At 33.4% G+C, this 25,871-nt stretch overlaps 2 protein-coding genes across 2 annotated transcripts; one reads left to right on the forward strand and one right to left on the reverse strand.

Annotated features, from left to right (window-relative positions):
- The first annotated feature begins 17,134 nt into the window (after positions 1-17,134).
- Positions 17,135-19,286, forward strand: LOC120119456 (pentatricopeptide repeat-containing protein At4g16470-like). Its single transcript, XM_039139277.1, is given in 3 exon segments — positions 17,135-17,331; positions 17,557-17,846; positions 17,849-19,286. Coding segments are annotated over 3 exon segments (1,362 nt in total). The 5' UTR covers positions 17,135-17,257; the 3' UTR covers positions 18,847-19,286.
- Positions 19,287-22,810: 3,524 nt separating this feature from the next.
- On the reverse strand, positions 22,811-23,482 carry LOC120119885 (NADH-ubiquinone oxidoreductase 20.9 kDa subunit-like). Its single transcript, XM_039139682.1, has 2 exons — positions 23,230-23,482; positions 22,811-23,144 (listed from the first exon to the last, which is right to left on the reverse strand). Exons 1-2 carry the CDS (start codon positions 23,381-23,383, stop codon positions 22,981-22,983), a joined length of 318 nt encoding a protein of 105 aa, XP_038995613.1. The 5' UTR covers positions 23,384-23,482; the 3' UTR covers positions 22,811-22,980.
- Between the last annotated feature and the right edge of the window lie 2,389 nt (positions 23,483-25,871).

Raw genomic sequence — 25,871 nt, forward strand, 5'->3', positions numbered from 1 at the left:
TTTTTAAATTTCTGGAGAGAGAAAAGTTCGGCCATCCATCTATGTAATAAACTTACAAAGGATCCCATGAAGATTGAGACTTTCTAAATTTGTGTTTTGATTTGAAATTCCTTTGTATTTTATTTAGTAACTTTAAAATTAAAGTAAAAATTACATTTTTTATATATTATTATTAATAATTTTTATAAAAAGTAAGATTTTTCATACTGATTAATTTTTTTTTTAAATTTTTATACTTATAAGATTATTGGATGATTCAAAATAGATAATTAAGATTAATATTAAAAAATAAGAAGATATCTAAAAAAACAATATTCTATTTTTACTCATTTAACAACTTTAAAAGAATATAAAACTAAAATTTTTATATTAAATATAAGTAGATTTAATTTATTATTATATATATGAGACAATTTTATGTATTTATTTATGTTTTTGTTAAATATATTTAATATATATGATATTATTTTTATTTCATATCAAAATTATGTGTTGTATGCTTTATTTTATTGCTATTTTTAGTTTTATTCTTATTTAAGTTACTTTTTTATATTATATTTCTATCATTGGTGAAGACAAATTTGTCTTATTAGAATTTTATGAGTAATGAATTGGGTGGTCCATAACTAATATGGATATGGTCCATTCATTTAATTTTATAAGCATTTTCTCTCTAAAAAATACTTTTTAAATAATTTCCTTAACTACATATATATATATATATATATATATTTGCTTGAATCAGTAAAATAAAATAAAAATTAAAAAAATAGTCGGATTGCTAGAAAATGTGACATTTGATGTCTTGCTCCGTACATTTTGGATTGATAATAATTGACGTTGTCCAATAATGAAAATAAGTGTGACCCTTGTATATTTATGTATGTTTATTATTGTTATTATTATTATTATGTCATGGCAGATCGCATAACAATCCACATGTATTTTATGTTAACATGAAACTACATATTATGTTAATAACATCTAAATTTTTAAAAATTTATTACAATTTTTTGTATAAAGTAACATGTTGGACGCTAAGTTTATGGCGGTAAAATTCAGGGTAAACTACCTATTTTATTATTTATTTATTTATTTTTGTGATTTCATTTTGATCAGATAATTTTTTTAATTTATATTTCATGTTATATTTTAATTTTGTTTTGATCATCTACCAATAAAAAAATTATAACAATTATATTTATTCTTTAATGGTGGATAATAAAAATGATACGTTAAATATAATTTAAAGAAGATAAAATAGATAGATGATAAAACAAGATCGTAAAATCAAACCGATGAGGGAATGCGTACTTTGGTGTAAAATTTAATATTTTTATTAAAAAGTAAATATTTAAGTATTTAAAATATTGAGTACCAAATTTATTTTTTTAAGATTATGAGCTAAATTTAATATACAAACAAAATAACAACTAAATTAATAAAAAAATATAAATATTAATAATTAAATTTATTATAATATCAAAATATGAAAGGATTAATCTAAATAGGGATTAATGTGATATATATATGTTCAGGGTGGATAAGTGTTATCTTACACTTTAAATTTTATTTTTTAAAATTAATTTTTTTATTACTTCTATATTTTATTGATTTTGCCTATCTTGAAATTTTATTTATACTCAACATAGGAGAGAAATGAACATATTGTTTGGTAAATTGTTCGTAAATCATTTGTATAATATTTGTTTATTAAGCAAGCTAAGTAAACGAGTATGAACAAAAATTTTACGTTCATTTAGTAAACGAACAAACACGAACAAATGTGTATTCGGTTTGTTTATATTCATAAACAAGTTCATTTATAAGCTCGTTTATCGACTTGTTCATTTATATTCATGAACATGCTTGTTTACCCAGTTCTCCTTTTTTATTTTATTTTATTTTTACATTTTAAATATTAGTGAAGGTAGTGACTAAATCGAACACATGATAAAAGTTAAATTTAAAATTATAAATTTTAAGGAGTTTAAACACTAGTAATATAATACTAATATTTTTTCTTTAACTTGCTAATGAAAGGGTATAACTAAAAATTGAACAAATAAATAAACACTAAACTAATACGTTCATAAACGCTAAACAAACACATTCGTGAACATAAATAAATACGTTCGTGAACATAAAAATAAATACGTTCGCAAACATTAAACGAATATGTTTGAAAATAATAAATAAATGAATACGTTCGAAATATACATTTATATATATAATTGCATAAATGTTTTGCACAGCAATAAGGTAGAGATTACAGAAGTAGCTTTGCATCCAAAGTTTTTAATATTAATTAATTAATTAAAATTTAGAAAAAAGCAAAGAAAGTTGGAGTGATGTGTCAAAAGACAGAACAGATTGTTTGCCTGTGCGCCCCACTCATCCGTCCATACAGTGTAACGATTTGATTTATTTTTATAAGTTTTCAACATTATAATTTAAATATATTGGAATTTGAAGACTTATAATTTTGTTTTATTTTTATAAATAAATAATGAATTTAAATTTATTTTTTTGTTTATAATTGTTTTATTTTTTAAATTTAAATTCAATATATTTAAATAATTAATTGATAATTTAATAAATTTAGATTTAAATTATTATAATTAAATTAGAATTTTAAAATGAGGTTATAAATTCAAATCTAAATCAAGCTTTGGTGGACTAATAATTTGTAGTTGTATGAAAGTTGTGTAGAAAAGCTTATTAATCATTTTTGGTGAGTGAGAGTACATCACATGCTAAAGCAACCAGACCCACAATAGCCAAATTCCATAAAGTTTCATTAGAGATGACCTCCATTGGCAATGCCGATAAAGCAGAAAAATTAATTAAAAACAGAACCACAAATTTCAAACGTAGGATCAATGTTCAACCTCTAACCAGCTCACTACCAAGAACGTTTGAAGACCAATCACTCTAGCACCATCTTTGAGCATAACACCAAGCACCATCAGTTAATAACGAACACGCATCGCCGACCAACTCCGAGAATACAGGGATCATGGCAGCGATTATAAACACCAACTCAAATCTAGATGAACTCAAAACTCCAAAGTTAAAAACTCCACAACTCTAAACACTCCAAACAGATTTAATTAAAAAATTCAAAACCTCGCTCTCATATATATTATCCGAGCACATCAACCAACTAAAATAAGAAGAGCTAGCCATCAGAACTGAAGCATTCAACTTCTATCAAACCACTCACCTATTGCCCACTCATATGCTTAGACCCAAGTATAAGAAATCTCAAACAAAATTCTATTATGCTACGATTTTGAACAAAAGTAGTTTGGTTCCAGGCTATCATAGTGGGAAAACCCCAGCAAGCTTATTCACATGAATCTTGGCAATAACCATATACAAAACAAGAAATGGGGTGAAAGTCCTTCATCATACACACATTGGGCACTTTAGGCTTTCATTCTAGATGCAAGAAAGTGAAGTTTATCTATTTACGTTTTGTTGATAATCTTCTGATCTTCTACAAAGGGACTCTGGATTTTGTTAGTGGTGTTCACAATGTGTTGAACAAATTTTATACTCTTTCTGGTCTAAAACTGAATGCCACAAAGAGTGAAATTTTCATATATGGTGTTGTTATGGACCAGATGGAGGCTATTAAGCAGGTCAATGGGTTTCATATTGGTAAATTACCTGTTCGTTACCTTGTTGTTCCGCTGGTGACAATAAGGCTTACTGACAATGATTGTTTTGTTTTGACCGGGAAGATCAAGAATAAGTTGAGTCAATAGGTTACTTAGCATCTTAGTTATGCTGGAAGAGCCCAGTTGATTAGGTCTGTCCTTTTTAGTATCTCTGATTATTGGTGTAGATGACTCATTTGATCCAATCAATTTTAATGAGAATTGACCAACTTTGCTCTAGGTTTTTCTGGAAGGGTCGGGATTCTACTACTACTGGATCCCGAGTTATTTGGAGGCATATATGTATACTAAAATTTGATTGCCTATTAAATCATTTGGAAACTACTAGATATGAGGGATGATGTCCGTGTTCTTTTTTATTCTGCTTCGAGTCTATCATCCATTTTTGTCAGTTAGATCTGGTCTAAGATAAGATATGGGAGGCCTAAGGTGACTTGACATAGGACTTTGTGGTTCCCCCTCCATATCTCTAAGCATGCTTTTATCGGGTAGATGTCCATTTTAGGAAGGATTCCCACCAAAGAGAGACTATTACATATGGGAATTGTTGTGGATAAGAAGTATGTGTTTTGTGATAGCCATGAAACCAAGAACCACCTTTTCTTTGAGTGCTCATTTTCTAGAAGTATTTGGGAGGTCATCTTGGCTAGGTGTAACTTTTCCAGGAGAGAAATAGGGCAGAAGGAGGAGTTGGAATGGGCATCGACCTATCTTAAGGGTAAATCCTTACTTTCCTTTATTCTTAAGATAGCTAGGAATGTTTGTGTATTGTATTTGGAAAGAAAGAAATATAATGCTTTTTTAGGGTGTGTTTAGAGGGCACCATGCGATTTTGAATATAATTGGTGAGTACATTAGGATTAAAATTGCATATACTTGTATAGACATGGGTGATAATGTAAATAGATATTTATGTACTAGGTGGGGCATTCTTTGTATGGGTTGAGGGTGTAACACCCTAATTTTCGGGCTAGTAGTAGTTTCGGGTTTATCCAAGAGTTTTATAGACCTCATGGAGTTTGTAATTAAAGCCGTTAGATTGAGTGTGAGCTTGATTGGGTTGGAATTGAACCAAATTATTCATAAAAAATGATTTTTTCCACTGTAGAAAGATGAAAAATGAGTTATAGTGTGATTACCCCTTTTTTAAAAAGAGGAAAGCTTTTATCTCTTTTATCTCCATTTCTTTATTTTCTTTTCATTTTTCCTCTTCTTCTTCCTTTCAAAGTTTCATAACTCAAAGGTAAGTTCTTGAGCATCTTTCATACTTCAAATTCGTTCATAATCCCTCCATCAACCTCGTTTTAAGGATTTAAGCTTTGATTTCTTATTTTGCTAGAGAAAGTAGGGGTTTTATCATCCAAGCCCTAGAGGGGAGTGTTGGTTGGCTAAAGGAGCTTCATTTCGGGATTTTAACATCAAGATAGTGTATTTCTAATCCTTTGTGGTATTAAGGCTTTCATAAGCATGATGGTTTGTTAAGATTTAGGTATTTGAGTATTTTAGAGTTTCATACTTGATTCATGTCATAAATGACTAATTTGATATAAAACGTGTGTTTTTATGATACTTTATGGCCCTAGATTACTTCCTAATACTTTAACAAGAGATTAAGAACCAAACTAAGACCTTTAGAGTGCTTTTTGAGTCTTTCCCAAGTTTAAATAAGACATTTCTGGGTTTGAGTATTGATAATTGATGAACAATATTGATATTGGATGAACAAAGATGAATTTGGGGTGAAATTAATTGGGAGTATCGATACTACTGGAGAGAGTATCGATATTTCCCCTACAATATCGATACTCAGGGTACCTGGTATGGATATTGGGCTAATTTTTAGCAAACAAAACCATTTTGGTACCGATACTCATAGGGGCATTGATACTTGACCCTAGGGTATCAATATTACAAGTAGAGTTTCGATACAACCTACTTTGAATGGTTAAATTTAACCTTTTTAAGGTCCGTAACAGTTAAGGATGATCCGTAATGGTGAAACTTATTCCGTGAGGGACACAATTGACCAAGAGGGCCTAAAAACACTTGTAGGAGTTGGTTACAATCGAAGTAACCATACTAAGCGTGATACATCGAAGTAACCATATAAGTGGTACAGTACGATAAGTAAATCAGATTAAGTAATAGAGAAATCATGTACTTCGAGAACATCAGTGAACCGAGAACGTATGATTCGTCCCTACAATTCAAGGGGTATTGAAAAGAAGTATGATAAAAACAAATAGAATGTCGCTACCTAGTAATGAAACAGAGTCAGGTATTGCGCTAACTAATTTTATAGGCAGTGAACAACAAACATATTAATTATCGTAAAATCATAATATAGACCTCTTTAGAGACAGAAATAACTAAAACATCCTTAAGAGCTAATGACCAGAATAGAGCAACTTAATAAATTATCAGAAATAACATATTAATAACCTTTGCATTACGTTCTAAACGAGAGAACAAGTGAGATGACAACTAGTGAGAGGTTAACCTCACTTTAGTTATTGACCTACATCAGTGTGTAGTTAGGCCTCAATTGCCATAGTGGGGAGTTGTTAGTGTTGTGTGGCCTTAGGGACCTTAAATATGCATGTGTAGTTGCATCAGTCCAGTACACCATGTAACACCCTTAACCCATATCTGACCCGAATATGAGTCTGAGGTGTTACATTGACTTTTCAAACTTTGTCACTTAAAGAAAAACAAAGAAATTTTAAACTTTCATTAAAACAAAATACATTAATTTACATAAAAGAGATCACAAAATACAAAATCGATCAGAGCATTCGTAATTAACAACTTATTACATGCCAACACTCTATACAAAACCCAAAATACCTACTTTGCCAATTACTTCTGATATGATCTTTTAATAGTGATGCTATTCTTGCCACTTCTAGTACTGCTCTTCTTGTTTCCTGGTACCTACGTGTAAATCACTTACACGCTAAGTCATAGACTTAGTGAGGCAATAAATAAACATGTAGCTATAGATTCATGAATATGCGTTCTTACCATTTGATCATGACATTTCAATATGCATGTATACATTTCACTATAACCGATATAATCATGTACATTCATGTACATATGAAACTTATTTTCTTGTATCACTTTCACCTTAATTTATCTTTCAATTGCCCATGTACATTATTGAGAACAGAGGTATTTGAGTACATTGAGGTTGTGCACTAATGCTGTCACCATAGCTCAATAAATTCCCTCATGGGGCACTGAACATTTGTTCAGTATTTATCCCGAAAGACCACTGGATACGTCCTGAAGAACCACTGGATACGTCCCGAAGGACCACTGGATACGTCCCGATGGACTAATATACCATCGGCTCTTGGCATGCTGTCTATACCTATAGCTCTCGTATCATATAACATGGGCTTTAATATGAATACATTTCTCATTTCATATCTCTTTCATCACTTTTCATATAAACCAATAATCTTTTCCATTATTGCACATACCTGGATTATATTCTCTGGCAATGACATTCGTTCATTCAATGTCATATCAACATATAATGAATTATGCATGCAATCATTATTACAATAGTATATGTATGCATATATATGGGTATGGAATCATTAATTCAACTATCAGAGATAGGCTTATCACAAGTCTTGTCTCCATACACTTTAACTATAAAATGCACTCACCTTAGCCTTGCTTTGATTCGATTCTAATCCTTCTATTGTTCTGGAATAAGATTACGCTCTAAATCTACATAGTAATACATTGATACTTATCAACATACGAATTGATATATTCCAAACTATTAATCCTTAGGCTAAAAAAAGCTATTTTCATCTCTTACTGAAGGTATGCATCGATGCACTACCCATGCATCGGTGCATAAATCCTATTCGATGTTTATATTTTAAGCAGGTGCATCGATGCAATCCTTATGCATCGATGCACTAATGGCATTCAATGTTCATTTATTTTAAATGAGTGCATCGATAAACTCCATGTGCATTGATGCACCTTTAACAAATTCTGGGATTTTCTCTTGATGCATCGGTACATGTTGAATGTGCACCGATGCACTCTACCCAGAATTCATTTCTTGAACCCGAAAACTTATCCATTTCAGCTTAAATCTTTCATGTTTCATCCCCTTTTTTATTCTTAACTCCAGTACACATACTTAAATCAATCTATACTCATTTATTTCATCTTAAACCTCATAATCCTATCCTCCTTATGAAATCCAAGAATTATACCAACTTTGCAACATGATTTAATTCCACTTCTAACCCTTAATATGTCTTAACTAGATTGATGACAAGTGAAATTTAACTTCCAATTCTAGATATGAACTCTATTCCAAGATTTCATTCAAGAACCTCTAATCTTTAATCTCTTCTAACTCCATCATCCTTAGATTTTAAGATAACCTAAGCTTTTCTTAAGCTTAGTTATCATTTAATAATCAAAACCCAATCTTAAATTTAACAAGAAACTCAATAATCAGAAAACTCACATTTGTTTTGCTTTACACGTACAAGGAAGAAAAAAGAAGAAAAGAACTCTGAAAGCCTTTGTGTTCTCCTCTCTTCAACCCACGTGGATACATATATAACCCTTCTTTTCTTATTCCCTTAGAAATGACCTCTTTGCCCTTCTATTCCTTCTTCCTTTCAATTCAAATCCATATAATAATTTACCAATAAATATTTTTACTATTCAATCATTATATTTTAAAACACAAAATTATGAGACTTTACAATTTAGTCACTAACCCGGTATTGAGGATGTTACAAATCTCCCCCTTAAGAAAATTCGTCCTTGAATTTTCATTACGCAAAGAGATAGGGGTACTTAATCCTTATGTCCTCTTCACGCTCCTATATTGCTTCCTCTACTTCGTGATTCCTCCACAAGACTTTAACCAATGAAATAGTCTTGTTTCTTAGTTGTTTAACCTCATGAGCTAGAATTTGAATAGGTTCCTATTCATAAGTCAAATTCGGTTGAACCTCGATCTCTTCAGTATTCACGATATGGGATGGATCAGATCGATACTTCCGAAGCATTGAGACATGAAAGACATTGTGTATCTTTTCTATTTCAGATGGCAAAGTTAGTTGATATGCTACTGATCCTACCCTCTTAATAATCTCATAGGGTCCAATGAACCGAGGACTCAATTTTCCTATAAGTCCAAATCTCATAACCTTCTTTCAATGAGAAACTTTAAGAAACACTTTGTCTCCAACTTGATATTCTATTTCCTTTCTCTTTAAATCTGCATACGATTTCTGTCTATCAGCTGCTGTTTTGATATTACTCTGAATCACTTGAACTTTTTCTTTCATTTCCTGAATTAACTCGGGACCAATAATTTCTTTATCATTAAGCTCAAACCAATTCAAGGGCGTACAACATCTTCTTCCATATAAAGCTTCATAGGGAGCCATTTTGATGCTTGATTGAAAACTATTGTTATATACAAATTCAGCAAGTGGCAAATACCTTTCCCACGATCCTTTGAATTCGATTACGCAAGCTCTAAGCATATCCTCCAGAATTTGGATAGTTCGCTCAGATTGTCCATCAGTCTGAGGATGAAATGATGTACTAAAGTTCAACAGAGTTCCCAACGCTCTATGTAATGATTTCCAAAATCGCGATGTGAATCTAGGATCCCGATCAGAAATTATGGAAACATGTATACCATGTAAACGTATAATTTCTCTAACATATAGTTCGGCATATTTATCCATGGAGAAATTAGTTCGCACCGGGATAAAAGGTGCTGACTTAGTCAATCTATCTACAATCACCCAGATTGAATCCCTTTTGTTTGGAGTTAAAGGTAACCCCGTCACAAAATCCATTGTTACATTCTCCCATTTCCACTGAGGAATTGATACTGATTGTAATTGTCCCGACGGAACCTGATGCTCAGCTTTGACTTGTTGACAAGTCATACACTTTGATACAAATTACGTACTGTCCTTCTTCATTCTAGGCCACCAATATCGATTCTTGAGATCCATAAACATTTTGTTTCCTCCTGGGTGCAGCGTTAATGGACTATAGTGAGCTTCCATTAATAGATCAGTCTTTAATTCATTATCATCTGGAATCACTAGCCTCCCTTGATAATATAGGTTCCCATCCATTTTCATCTCATAATCTGTACACTCTTCATTCCTTATTTGATGTAGCTTCTTTGAACACTCTTCATCTCTAGCCTACAATACTCTAATTCGATCTAGCCATGATGGCTTGAGAGCCAATTCCACACATATGGCACCGTCTCCTCTTAACGATAGTCTAGCATCCAAAGCTCGTAAGGCTGCAAACATTTTTCGACTTAAGGCATCTGCTACCACATTCGCTTTTCCTGGATGGAAATCGATCACTACGTCATAATCCTTGAGAAATTCAACCCATCTTCTCTGTCTTAAATTCAACTCTTTCTGAGTCATCAAATACTTTAAACTCTTATGATCCGTATACAAGTAGCATTTTTCACCATACAAGTAGTGACGCAAGATCTTAAGAGCAAACACTAATGCCGCCATATCCAGATCATGTGTAGGATAATTCTTTTCGTGTGGTTTTAGTTGCCTCGAAGCATAGGCCACTACTTTGCCTTCTTGCATTAACACGCATCCCAAACCGTTATGAGACGCATCGCTGTACACTACAAAGTTCTTGCCAGACTCGGGTTGAATCAACACTAGAGCTTCTGTCAAAATCTTCTTTAACCTTTCAAAACTCTCTTGACATTCATGGGTCCACGAAAATTTTATCTCCTTTCTCAACAGCTTAGTTAGGGGTAATGCTATTATGGAAACAAATTTAACGAACCTTCAATAATAACCAACTAATCCATAAAACTTCTAACTTCCGATACATTCTTTGGAACTTCCCACTCCAGAATAGCTTTAATCTTTTGAGGATCCACTCGAACTTCTTCTGTAGAAATTACATGTCCAAGAAATGTCACTTCACTCAACCAGAATTCACATTTAGACAGTTTAGCATAAAGCTTCTCATCTCGTAAAATCTGCAAGACAATTTTCAAATGCGAACTATGCTCTTCCTCTAACTTTGAATATATTAAAATATCATCAATGAAAACCACCACGAACTAATCTAAATAGGGTTAGAATTTTTTGTTCATTAAATCCATGAAAGCAACTGATGCATTCGTAACTCCAAATGGCATCACGATAAACTCATAATGACCATACCTCATTCTAAACGCCATCTTTGGAACATCTTTCTTTTGAATCTTCACTTGGTGATAACCAGAACGTAAATCAATTTTTGAGAATACTGAAACTCCCTTTAATTGATCAAATAAGTCATCGATTCGAGGAAGTGGATATTTATTCTTGATAGTCACTTTATTGAGTTGTCTGTAATGAATGCAGAGATGCATTGAACCATCTTTCTTCTTAACAAACAAAACTGGAGCTCCCCAAGGTGAGACACTCGGGCTGATAAAACCTTTATCCAGTAATTATTGTAATTGGATCTTTAATTCTTGCAACTCTTTTGGAGCCATTCTGTATGGTACCATTGCAATAGGTGAAGTTCCAGACATTATTTCAATATGGAATTCCACTTCTCTATCTGGAGGCAAACCTGGTAACTCTGCAGGAAAAACGTCAAAAAACTCTCTGACTATAGGAATTTTGTCAATCCCTTTCTCTTTGGTTCTAACATTCAATACATTAGCAATGAACCCTTGACATCCCTGTAACATTAACTTCTTCGTCGACATTACTGAAATTACATTTGCCAATGGATTCCATCTTTCACTAAATACCACCACATCTACCCCTTATGGACTTCTCAGCGTTACTCTTTTCATTCTACAGTCAACATTAGCATAGTAACGATATAACCAGTCCATTCCCAGTATCACTTCGAATTCGTCAAAAGGTAATTCCATCAAATTAACAGGAAATTCAATTCCCTGAATCCGTATGGGACATCCTCGACTCACCATATTTACACAAGCACCGTGCCCTAATAGATTCGTCACTATCACCTCATTGCTAGTAGTTTCCAACGGAATATTCAATTCTCTCACTAACTTACTAGTAATGTATGAATATGTAGACCCCGTATCAATTAATACCATAACATATTTATCAAACTATATAAATGTACCTATTATAATCTCTGGGTCATCCCGATCCTCATTGGTCTTGAGATTATACACTCGAGCTGTGGAGTGTATCTCTTGTTGAGCAGAAGAATCTGACTGATTTCTTCCTCTGCCTCTATCTCTTTCCCTTTAGCCTGCAGAAATAGACATTTCTAATTGTGCAGAATCATCGGCTACCCTAGGACAATCCCGAACAAAATGTCTGGTCTCCCCACATCTAAAACAAGCTCCAGAAATTATCCTACATATCCCTGAATGATTCTTTCCACAATATGGGCATTATCTTACTTGACTCTGATTAGCTCTCCCAGCTCCAAATCCCACTGACTGAGTTTTTCTACCCCTCATCGGATTCGATCCTCTAGCGGAGGATGCCACTAACTCTGATCTCCCTTGGGGTCGAGAACCAGCATCTTTACCCATTTTTGATGGTGCAGAACTTGAAGAAACACTCGTTCTTTTGACTGTCTGAGCTCTTTGATTTTCAAATCTCTCATTCTGAGCTCTTTCCAAAGCTTTGGTACGATTGACTACCTCTTGAAACAATGATAGATTCAATACAATCAACATTTCCTTCAACCGAGGACTTAACCCATCTACAAACCATTCACAAGCACCATTCTCTGTAGGAACAAGCTCGGTAGCAAAGCGGCTCAACTTATTGAATTCACACTCATACTCATATACAGTGTGATTCTATTGCTTCAAATTTATGAACTCTTGTTTCATCTGTCGAACAAATTGATCTCCGATGTACTTATGCTTGAATTCTTCTAAAAACAATGACCAAGTTACTTGATTACTAGACACTCTCAATGTAACATTGGTCCATCAGATCATTGATTGCCCTCTTAACAAGAAAATTACTCCATCTAGCTTCTCAGCATCGGAACAATGAAGTCCCTCAAGCATGACTTTCACGTCATTAAGCCAAAGGTCCGCAGTAACAGGACCTTCCTCAGCTTCCTCTCTATACTCTGGAGCTCCTAAACCCTTCAACTCTTTTGCAACATTCATTTTCGGAGTTGAAATAGTAGGACGTTGGAAACGCGTCAATACCGCGTCTAACGTTCTAAAGAATACATCTTGTTCATTCACAGGCACTCCAGAGGGTGTATGTTCTTCACTCTGCCTGGCCAGAGCAGGTGAATTGCTACTTTCAGCAGGTCTATCATCTCCCGCTTCATTTCTAGAACTACCATGTCTGGACATCTATTAAGATAAAATACTATCATTCTATTAGTAAAACAACATACTTACTATTCTATCAGATCAGAAGTTTTCACTAATTTGGTGGCATGTATACATTATAAGACCCTCTAGACTTCGGTTTATGCCGAGAATCGACTAAAACTGGTTGTGATACCATTAAATGTAACACCCCTAACCTGTATCCGACTCGAATATGAGTCCGAAGTATCACATTGACTTTTCAAACTTTGTCACTTAAAGAAAACCAGAGAAATTTTAAACTTTCATTAAAACAAAATACGTTAATTTACATAAAAGAGATCACGAAATACAAAATCGATCAGAGCATTCGTAATTAACAACTTATTACATGCCAACACTCTATACACAACCCAAAATACCTACTTTGCCAATTACTTCTGATATGATCTTTTAGTAGTGATGCTATTCTTGCCACTTCTAGTACTGCTCTTCTTGTTTCCTGATACCTACGTGTAAATCACTTACACGCTAAGTTATAGACTTAGTGAGGCAATAAATAAACATGTAGCTATAGATTCATGAATATGCGTTCTTACCATTTGATCATGACATTTCAATATGCATGTATACATTTCACTATAACCGATATAATCATGTCATGTACATATGAAACTTATCTTCTTGTATCATTTTCACCTTAATTTATCTTTTAATTGCCCATGTACATTATTGAGAATAGAGGTATTTGAGTACATTGAGGTTGTGCACTAATGCTGTCACCACAGCTCAATAAATTCCCTCATGGGGAACTGAACATTTGTTCAGTATTTGTCCCGAAGGACCACTGGATACGTCCCGAATGACCACTGAATACGTCCCGAAGGACCACTGGATACATCCTGAAAGACTAATATACCCTCGACTCTTGGCATGCCAACTATACCTATAGCTCTCGTATCATATAACATGCTTTAATACAGATACATTTCTCATTTCATATCTCTTTCATCACTTTTCATATAAACCCATAATCTTTTCCATTATTTCACATACCTGGATTATATTCTCTAGCAATGATATTCGTTCATTCAATGTCATATGAACATATAATGAATTATGCATGTAATCATTATTACAATAGTATATGTATGCATATACATGGGTATGGAATCATTAATTCAACTATCAGAGATAAACTTATCACAAGTCTTGTCTCCATACACTTTAACTATAAAATACATTCACCTTAGCCTTGCTTTGATTCGATTCTAATCCTTCGATTATTCTGGAATAAGATTAAGCTCTAAATCTACATAGTAATACATTGATACTTATCAATATACGAATTGATATATTCCAAACTATTAATCCTTAGGCTAAAAGAAAGCTATTTCCATCTCTTACTGAAGGTATGCATCGATGCACTACACCATGTATCGATGCATCCCTTGGCGGGTGCATCGATGCACTACCCATGCATCAGTGCATAAATCCTATTCGATGTTTGTATTTTAAGCATGTGCATCGATGCACTCCTTATGCATCGATGCGCTAATGGCATTCAATATTAATTTATTTTAAATAAGTGCATCGATACACTCCATGTGCATGGATGCACCTTCAACAATTTCTGAGATTTTCTCTTGATGCATCGGTACACGTTAAATGTGCACCGATGCACTCTGCCCAGAATTCATTTCTTGAACCCGGAAACTTATCCATTTCAGCTTAAATCTTTCATGTTTCATCTCCTTTTTTATTCTTAACTCCAGTATACATACTTAAACCAATCTATACTCATTTATTTCATCTTAAACCTCATAATCCTATCCTCCTTGTGAAATCCAAGAATTATACCAACTTTGCAACATGATTTAATTCCACTTTTAACCATTAATATGTCTTAACTTGATTGGTGACAAGTCAAATTTAACTTCCAATTCTAGATATGAACTCTATTCCAAGATTTCATTCAAGAACCTCTAATCTTTAATCTCTTCTAACTCCATCATCCTTAGATTTTAAGATAACCTAAGCTTTCCTTAAGCTTAGTTATCATCTAATAATCAAAACCCAATCTTAAATTTAACAAGAAACTCAATAATAAGAAAACTCACATTTGTTTTGCTTTACATGTATAAGGAATAAAGAAGAAGAAAAGAACTCTGGAAGACTTTATGTTCTCCCCTCTTCAACCCACGTGGATACATATATAACCCTTCTTTTCTTATTCCCTTAGAAATGACCTCTTTGCCCTTCTATTCCTTCTTCTTTTCAATTCAAATCCATACAATAATTTACCAATAAATCTTTATAGTATTCAATCATTATATTTTAAATCACCAAATTATGAGACTTTACAATTTAGTCACTAACCCGGTATTGAGGATGTTACACATCAGATATCCTTAGAGCTTGGCTTGACGGTTGTGTGAGATCGAGCCAATGCTTTAGTTGAGCGGGAATTGTACCGATGCTATGTGACATTGGGTTCCCCCCATGATCTTCATGATGGATATGTGAGACCATGAGATTATTCAGTAGCTTAGTGGGAATTTTGTCGATGCTATGTGACATCGGGTCCCCTATGTTAACTAGTGTCTAGTGGTTATGTGAGACCAAATACTAACATTGTTGTATTTAGATAATGCTCAGTAGAGTCGGTGTCATATTCAAATAATGCGTATTAGTTACAATCATTAGGGTTAAAGACCCTTTAGAGATGTATTCATGGTAAGGCTCTTAGCAGAGGATTAAGGGAAGCACAAAACTCCTACTTCAGCGATAGAACAATTACACCCTAATTAAGTAGCACTTGATTTAGATCATGCATGTACCTATTTCTTATTACCATGTCTTTAGCATTCATATGTTTAACATTCATATGTTTATGAGACTCATAATGTTGCTCTAGATTAACAATTATACTGTCGAGCTTTATAAGCTTAGCGTTCAGATGTTTGTCTCCCTTCTACTTTCCACATAAGACTTTGCCTTTTGGATCAAGGTAGTCCAATACTAGCTACAATTTGCCACCTATCATCATCTCTAAAGATGAATGTTATTCCAGATAGTTAGAAGGGTTTCTATAAAATTTAAAGTCAATTTGATTTAGATTTTACTTTTTAGTGATTTTTTTGTTATATTATTCCAATGGAATGAGGTTTTAGATAATTGAAATAAATGCATATATTATTGTATAATAATAACGGTTTGTATGTAAAAACTTTATCTTGACTCGTCACAAAACATTTATTTATTTCATATGTTTCAAATTCGTTCTAAATTTAAATATGTATATATATTTTCAACTCAATGTGTCGTAAAATTTATTTTTACTTTTATTTTTAATCGATAAAATTGAATTAAAAACAACAATGAACAAAAAAAAAGTAAAGAAAATATATAAAAATATATCCACAAACAAAAAATAAAAACTTATGTACCGATAAGCATAAAAACAAAAACTCGGATCCAAAGGATGATTATTTCATATTTCCACTAAATTAGAGTTACCATAAAATGAAATTCTTATCCCAAAATCTTAATCATGTCCCAAATAAGGGAAGTTAAAAAAAATAGATTTCACGTTAATTGAGTTTTATTATAGCTAATCGTCCTTCTTTTGATCAAGGGAAGAGCAAATAGTCAAACCCAACCCCAATAGAAGAAGCTAAGTCATCTCAAAATGGGATAGTTTTCATTATATTTATCTTTTATATTTAAATTAACGTTCAAAGTTGATTTCATAATTCAAACAAGTCATTTGACATATTCATTAACTTAGACAAAAAAATCAAGTATTAATTCAGACTAATAAATCAAGTTTAGATTCTTAATTAAGTTATATCAAATTACAAATCCAAATTAAATCCAAATAATACTAACAATCAATCGATTTCATGACAGGAAACACTAAATCTCTTAAATAAAATTAAAAATTTAAATCTTAACGTTTATAAATAAAATAAACTGAATTAAAAATGTTACATAATAATGACAAATTTAATTTTAAGAAACGTACCTAAATACAACCCGACCACTTACGCTTTGCTATTTCCCACATTTTCTCCTATACCTTTAGCCACCAAAAATATTCTTCGAAGTTCATATTTTCTCCACATAAAACCCACCAACAATGTCTTAAACTACTCCCCCAGTTTTTTTTTTCTCAACTACAATGCGAAAAAAACACACACAGACCTAGCAATCTTCTAAGCCGTGCGGTGAGGTCCCGGTGATGGTAGGACCCATGTTTTCCGGCAAGACAGCCACACTGCTCCGCCGAATCCAGGCTCAAATCAACAATGGCAGGTTTGAATGTTTTGTGGCGCTTTTATTTTCATGTCATTGAATTGGATTAAAAATCTGAACTTATGTGATTCACAATTCTGGGTTTCTATTTATCTTGTCATATTTTATGGTTTAGAACTTTAGATGGAATTTTATAAGGTATTTTGTTGGTAAATACACTTGCTTCCATTGTTATATTTTGCTCACTGCTACTAGATGACCAACTGCGATAATAAATACTCCCAGCTTTCAGGCCAAGCTCCATAAGAGCTACGTGCACCTGAATAAGGCTTTAATGAATCTTTGCTTTTCGGGAAGACTGAGGGAAACCGTGGGGCTTTTATGGCGTACGAGATTTAAAGCAGATGATGCTACTTATGCACTTCTCTTGCAAGAATGCATTTTCAGGAAAGAGTATAGATCTGGGAGAAGAATCCATGCTCAAATGGTTGTTATTGGATATGTACCCAACGAATATTTGAAGATTAAGCTGTTGATATTTTATGCGAAATTAGGGGATTTAAGTACGGCCTATCTTCTTTTGATAATTTGCTAGAGAGAACTTTGATTTCTTGGAATGCAATGATTGCTGGATTTGTGCAGAAGGGTTGTGGAGAATCTGGACTCGATCTCTATTATGACATGAAAACGAATGGTTTAACGCCCGACCAGTACACCTTTGCATCTGTGTTTAGAGCGTGTGCGCCATTAGCTTCGTTAGAGCACGGGAAACGAGCTCATGGGATGTTGATAAAGAGCCATATAAGGGAAAATGTTGTCAGCAGTGCTCTCATGGATATGTATTTCAAATGCAGCAGTCTTACGGATGCTCATCGGGTGTTTAATGAAGTCGTTAATAGGAATGTTGTTACTTGGACGAGCTTGATATGTGGATATGGCCAGCATGGAAGGGTTAAAAAGGTTCTAGAATCATTTGATAAAATGATAAATGAAGGTTTTCGGCCAAATTATGTTACCTTTCTTGCAGGTCTTTCTGCTTGTAGCCAAGGAGGCTTGGTTGGTGAAGGTTGGCACTATTTCTTGTCAATGACAAGAGACTATGGAATCCAACCAAGAGGGCAGCATTATGCTGCCATGGTCGATCTTTTAGGTCGTTCTGGGAAGTTGCGTGAAGCTTATGAGTTTATTCTTAACTCTCCCTTTAAAGAGCACCTAGCCATATGGGGTGCTTTGCTCGGGGCCTGTCGGATTCATGGGGATATGGATCTGGCAAAGCTTGCGGCAGATAAATTCCTTGAATTGGACCCTGAAAATGCTGGAACATATGTGGTCTTGTCTAATGCCTATGCCACTTTTGGTTTTTGGGAAAATTTGGCAGAACTTAGGAAGAACATGAGGAGTTCTGGGGTCATAAAGGAGCCTGCTTACAGCAGGATTGAGATTCAAGGGAAGGACCACTTCTTTTTGAGGGGTGATGTATCTCATGAATGTTCTGCAGAGATTTACGAGTTGATTGAATTAATGCCTTCCATTTTAAAGGATCCAAATTATATTCCTGATATAAGTAGCACCTAAAATCTCATGTCCTGTTCCTAATTCTGGTATGTGCTGTGAATACGAGCTGGTCGAAGGTTCAAAAAGTTCACATTTGGATATTAAACTCACGATGTGCGTGGAGAGATGTACAGAATTTGATTACCCTGTCAGTAGGTAAAGCTCATTAAAATGCTGTTGTATTCGATTTGCTGAAAGTGACCTGCCAACTACGTGTTAATGTTCACTTATTAATGAGACTGATTTGGAAGGTTTTTAGATTGTTTGGTGTTGATGGTAACATTTGGATTGTGGCGGTTATAGGCTGTTAACACATTTTGATTTGGGTGGAGAGTCGCAGCCGGTGATTTAACGGTGGGAGGTCGATATATGGATAATAAATTGTCCTCAATCCTCATAGAGGGAGAGAGGAAGAAGTGGAATCCCTCTTCTTTGTCTTGCATGAGGGTTTTTGTATCGACTCTTAGTTTTGGTGTCAGATCTAGTGTCATGATGATTAATTGTAGGCTGGCAGGCCGAATGGATATGACCGTCTGATAGATCACATGAATCTATTAGAGGTCATATCAAAAGATGCTTTTGACCGGAGGGTTTAGGCTTCATGAGGATTCGTCTAAGGAGGATTTCTTCCGGAGGCTTTGGTTGGTGGAGGAGATCCAGAAAAGGTATAACATTTGGAAACTAATGTCAAATTCACTCGAGGAATCATATGGTTACTTGTAGGCTAACATGTTGAATGGATATGACCGTTTAATAGTAAATTTGACTCTGACAGATCATGTGAGTCTATCAAAGGTTATATTAAAGGATGCTTTTAACTGGAGGATATAGGCCTCTTGAGGATTCAATCAGAGGAGGATTTCTTTGGAGATCCGGAAAAGGTATAACATTTGAAAATTAATGTCAAATTCATATGGGCACTACTTTGTAATTTGATTCATTATTTGGTGGCCATTAGGAGTGGTACCATCAATAGCACAACATACCAAACCCCAATATCCTGATTGATACCATGATCTCTACTTCGTTTTGTTGTTTGTTTCTTCTCTTGTCAACTAGTACAACTTGCGTTCATATTTGCTTTTCAGATATGTGCTCAAAATCAAACAAGGATGCAAGATGTGGGTTGGATTAAATTGTGAAAATTGGTCATCATTCAGAAAAAAAAGAATGCCTCTGATGCTTATGATGAGGTCTGTCATATGCATGTTTATGTATCAGGCTTTTCTTGTATTCTCTCGAGCGTCCTCGGTCTTATGGGTATCAGCATCGGCATCGATGAAGCTCATTTCTTCCAAGACCCTTTATACATTAAGCTGTGAAGCTGATTATCGTGATGGAAGAACTGTGATGGCAACATATTCTAGGTACTTGTACTATCGTTTTCAGGGTGTGTGCATAATCATCGTTTGTTTTGTTTATATTCCTGCTTGACCTTGTAAGGAGCTTCGGACACCGTCCTTGATCTATGATGGTTGAATTTGAAACCGTGGCTAACGTGGTTTCGATCCCTGGAGCTACAATGTTATTTTCATTCTGCCTATGTTGTTGGTGTTAATTGTACCATTAGTTCAGAAAAGATGATTAGCATTTTAAATTGATTTTTGCACTCCAGAATGTTTTAATTAAATTCGTAAAGAATCTCGTATCAATCACAACCTTCCAGTAGTCTAACGTGAGCTTTGACGGTAAATACTATCTCAACTGTTAAGCATATTTAAAGAACATAGATTTAGTAGCACAAGCTCAATGACTTCAGTTGTAAAAAAATTGTTATTCCTTAAGGTTCTGAATTTGAGCATAAAAAATGTTCAAGATGCGAGTGTTTAATGTCAAATAATTGAGAATTATCTTTATATTCATTTAATAAATAAACAAATGTATGTTCAATTCGTTTATGTTCACAAACATTCATTTTGAAATTTTGTTTATCAACTCGTTTACGTAGTTCTCTTTTTATTTCTTTACATTTTCAATATTGATGAAAATAGGGATTAAATTATTCATAAACGCTAAACAAACATGTTGACAAACTTATAAACGAACATGTTCACAAATATTAAACAAACGCTAAATGAACAGAACACGAAAATATTCAAAAAATAAACAAGCGAACACAAATAAGATATTAAAAATTAAAATGAACATGAACTAAACGTGAACATCTTAAAAAATCAACAAATGGACACGAACATAATCTTAATAGATCAAGTCCAATTCATTTACACCCCTAGATGAATGTAATGTAAGCATCTCGTCATGTTTTAAGACCGTAAAGTTAACAAAATCAACCTCCCAGAATGCCAACAACTTTAAACTGTCAATTGGTACTATAAATATGATATTGATGCCAATACATTAGAAACTAATGGAAATGCACATCCATTGTCCGCCAAAACTTTAAATTTTAAACAAATAATAATAAAACCTTGTTGATAAGAGAAATGAGGTTGTGGTAGGTTTTGATGGTTAACTTATTTGGACGGAGAATCACATACAATTGTTAAGTAGAGGGGAAAGAAGAGAATAGGCGGGCTGAAGACAATGATGATCAGTAGAGGGAGAGACCCCCTTTTCCAACCTTGCATGGTAATTTATAAACAGACCCTCAGCACTGGTATCAGACCTAGGGTGTGGACTATTCGTAGGTTAGAAGGGTAAATATATTTGGCAGTTAGATAACAGATTTAGCTGGTAGATCACGAGGGGCTGTAGCTGCCTGGAGGATATGAAACTCCAAAGGCTTCAAGCAATTCCAAAGGATTCAAGGAACTCTAGATGAATGGAAAAATAAGTGTGGCTCACGGAAGAGGTCCGAAAGAGGTACAACAAACCTATAGTCCCTACGTCAACTACACCAAATACTTCACTGAAATGATTCTCTCTAAAAAGAGAATTCAACATTCGTCAAGACTTTGAGATAAACATTTTCCAACACTGCAAATGCACAATTTAATATTGAACCATAGCAAAGTATAAGTACTGATTTATTTCCTAATGTTCACTTAAATCACTCTAGAGAGGCTATTTAACTCATATCATGATATTAAGTAAAGCTAGCTATCCTACATATGGAGTGAGAGGCTATCCTAAAGATGAAATTGCAGATAAACAAAGGCTGCAAAGAGAATATAAGTTCGAGGGCATAAATATTTCGGTCCCATATGTGGTTTAACTTGAGTTCTCAACTCAAAATAGAAGCAACAATAAGTTGAAGCTATGTGCTTTTACGAGCAGGGAAACCCTACCCTCTCAAACCCAGAAGAACAATTTTAGCAAATTTTTAATCCCAGAAAGATGGCCAGAATACCCTTAATTCATAACAAAAAGCCAGTGAAACTGATATAAGTGATTGTAACAGAGCTGGACTTCCCGTTTCACCAAAGTAGAGCTATACCAGGATCCATCTAGGTTGGAAGAACCTATTTTGAACATATCTACAATTGACTTATGCATATATTTTTGACTTTGGTATATTTGTAGCCATAAGCTGGCCAAAAGATAAAGACGGATCATCCCAAGCAAGAAGCTAGTACAGTTCTGGAAGTTTGTGATTGTGAACATCCCTTAGAATATATATTGTAATATCAGCACAAAGACGCAAGCTAAAAAGCCTAAATCTTTGGCGCCTAAGAAGTTGAAGTTGCCTTTTACAACCCCTTGAGAAAGCAACTAATGTTCACATAACTACAAGTTGTATGCTTACAAGCTATGGTACCGCAACAACTGTTTACAGAGTACAGAAGCTGATGAGAACCCGAGTACCAAAGACATAAATTCATCCCAAATCAGCTGATATGGAAATCCAAATTTGTCTATCGATATGGTACTCGGGTTCTCATCAGAAGCCAATTTCCAACCTAGAGAAAAGCACCAGAGAAAGACTCCAGTTATCACATAGGTGATGAAGATCAACTAAAATACATTCACATCGGTCTAAATTGTTGAGGCAAACAACAAAACAAAGACTCTTTCAATAAAAAAAGAAGCAAAGATACTACTCAAATTCATTGGCAAATTGGAACTTAGATCCATAAGTTAATTTTTTTTTGACAATCAAGACTTGAAATGAGAGCAAAATGAAACCAGCTGAAGCAATCTGGTTATTGACAATCATTCAAATAATCCCAAATCGTTTTGATTAAAAAAAAAGAACTATTTGTTGAATCCACGTTTCTGGTACAGAGCGACCTCACCATCATTAGGGAAGAATCCCATGAGTCGACCCGCAGTGTTCTGGTAAGCGTACATAAAACCCCCCATTAGTCCTATCAGCCCTCCCGTCACCATTGACGGTCCTTTCAATCCACGCTTTATCCCTAGAAAAATCCAGAAAAAGGGATCAAATTCAGAGACCCAAATCGGGTTTGAAAGTTGGGAATGAGATAGTGATGTTAAAGTTACCGGAGAGGTAGCCTACGGTGACGGAAACGCCGGTGATGGTGACGAAACGGAGGTAATCGAGGGTATTGAAATTGCCGCAGACTTTGGTGAAGGGAGGATTCCGATCTATAACGGGGTACTCTGGTTTAGCCGACGCCGTAATGTCTGTGTTCATCTTTTGATTCTTTGGATGATGGCTATGGATTTTGCTCGATTTCGACTTCACTTCGATGAGGAGGAAACACAACACTTTGTAGCTGTTTATGCTGTTTTTTGGGGCCTTCAGATTTTGGGCCTCTTAGAAGCTCTGTGTTTCAGATTTGGTCTGTTTCTGCTGCTGAAATTAACTTGGGTTTATATTATAATTTTCTTTTTCTTTCAAAAAATCATTTTTTAGTTTTTCATTTTTCTTAAGTTCGTTTTAACACCAGAATATATGCATGTGTTAAATTAATTTTATTTTTATATTAAATCCTTAAACTTTATATTCTGTTTAATTTGGTGTTGTAACTACAACTCTTTGCAATTGTTTTCTTCTAATTGATTCATTTATATTCTAATCACTATTTCATCCTTAAAATGCATTCTTTAAAAGAACAAATACAAATATACTATTATTATAAAATTTACAACAAGAACAAAAGAAAGACAAATAATAGTATATTTTGAACTTTACAAAGTCAAAAAGATGTTAGAAGGAGGTGAAAGATTAAAGCTCTTATCACGGTTCAAAAATCGAGGTATTACTAAAATTTCGACTTAATGTATAAATGTTAGAATATAACAATTTTGCACTATTTATTATATATATTTATTCATTTTGACTTCCTTCCATCATACCAAGTTTAATTTACTTATTCTATATTATTATTTTTATTTGTGAATAAATTATGAAGCCAGCTTCTTCAAACTACCACATATATGCATTCCCCACCATGAAAAATCGCATCCTTAAATTGTGGGAGAAATATTTATCATCAAACATTATATTAATACCAATATAAAAGTACTAGACTTTCCCAGTTATTTTGAATATGTAGTCACCACTGTTAAATTAAAATCTTCAATAAGAATCACCAATAAAATTAATAATAATTGAACGCTGACTGTTGATAATTTGTTATATATAAATTATATATTTTATAGTAAGAATAAGAGAGAAAGGAAAGGAAAAAAAGACATTATTAGACAGGACGTGAAATATCGAGATTCTAGAGATATGAAAGGTCAAAGTACATCAACATTTAATATAATCCACATCGGATTTATTAAATAACATTACAAAATTTACTTACACGTATAAAAATTATATGTATATAGTATGATTTGAGAAAGTCGTTTAAATTAAACCAACCAATATCATCATATTATAAATAATTATAATTAAATTTAATAAAAATTTCAAAAAATATATTTTATTCGAGTCGAATTCATAAACTCAACTTAAATTTCTTTAAACAAAATTTTTTTTTCATTCAACTTGACTCGATAAAATAATCACCCTTAAATCTCAACTAATAGCTTCACATCAGCACATCACTTTTACCCTGAGGGACCACCAAGGAGGATATAAATAGTATAACATAAATCATCTCTCACTTAAAAAGTACTAACATTATCGAAATACTTCAATATATATAATGTACTATTTGTTCAAAGGGTGTCAATTATTCAATAATGAACGTTTATACATCTGCATATGCGGTGCAATAACTCGATACCTCAAGAGATAACAATAATCTTTTAATCATTGAGACTATTTGGTTCATACTATTTTATTTTCAACAAAAGAAACTAATTATATTAATTTAGCATGGACGGTTGTAATGAGTAAGTTCACAGTCCATTGTCTCTTTTGCATTGCCATTCAGAAATAATTTCTGGTGAAACTGAATACAAGTCTAACCAGTCATGATATATATATATATATATATATAATATATATATATATGTGATCCGTACGCACATATTCTAACAACATAATACCCCATAGAAATCCAGCCAAAATTAGGGTACAAACCCTTAGTCGACATGTATGTATTCGAATCGATCCACCCTTAAATAACCGTAATTCATCACGTTTAAGGTTCAGTTTAACATTACTTTTAAAACGGAATTGATTCTTGAAGAAGGTGTTAAATGGAATGCTTCAAACTTTGAATACTTATCAGAGGACTAAAAGTTATACTGATTTTTTTTATAAAAATCTTAGTCTTCACATAAAGTAATTGAATAATTATCTCTCTCTTTATATGTGTTGGTGGAGGAATGTGTATTCAAACATGGACAAAGGCTACAATTACAAAACATTCATAATATATATGTCCACTTTGAATTAATTTAAACCCTTATTAATTAGTGCAAAATACATAATCGTTATACAACTGCACGCCTTGTCTATGAACCCATTGGCCATTAATCCCTTTTTCACTCCACCACCACCGGCTCCAAACATCGATGTTCCAAATGCGAAATTAATAATAATATAGATAGAAGTACCAGTAGGGATGTAAATGAATCGAATTTAAATGAATAAAATTATGTTTGTGTTCGATTCGTGTTTTTTTAAGTTTTTTTATTAAGCTAAAGTAATTATAAAATAATATATGTTCTAAATACCTAAAATCATTTGACAAGAAATACTCTATTACCCCTATTACAAT

This window comes from Hibiscus syriacus, unplaced genomic scaffold (genome assembly GCF_006381635.1).
Source record: "Hibiscus syriacus cultivar Baekdansim isolate YM2019G1 unplaced genomic scaffold, ASM638163v2 tig00110332_pilon, whole genome shotgun sequence".
Classification (NCBI taxonomy): Eukaryota; Viridiplantae; Streptophyta; class Magnoliopsida; order Malvales; family Malvaceae; genus Hibiscus; species Hibiscus syriacus.

What these genes read in the sequence shown, in the direction of transcription:
- LOC120119885 (XM_039139682.1), bottom strand. Translation starts at nt 23,383, where the DNA reads ATGAACACAGACATTACGGCGTCGGCTAAACCAGAGTACCCCGTTATA. An exon ending in CACCGTAGGCTACCTCTCCG is followed by an intron (nt 23,145 to 23,229) that starts GTAACTTTAACA and finishes GGATTTTTCTAG; the next exon opens with GGATAAAGCGTGGATTGAAA.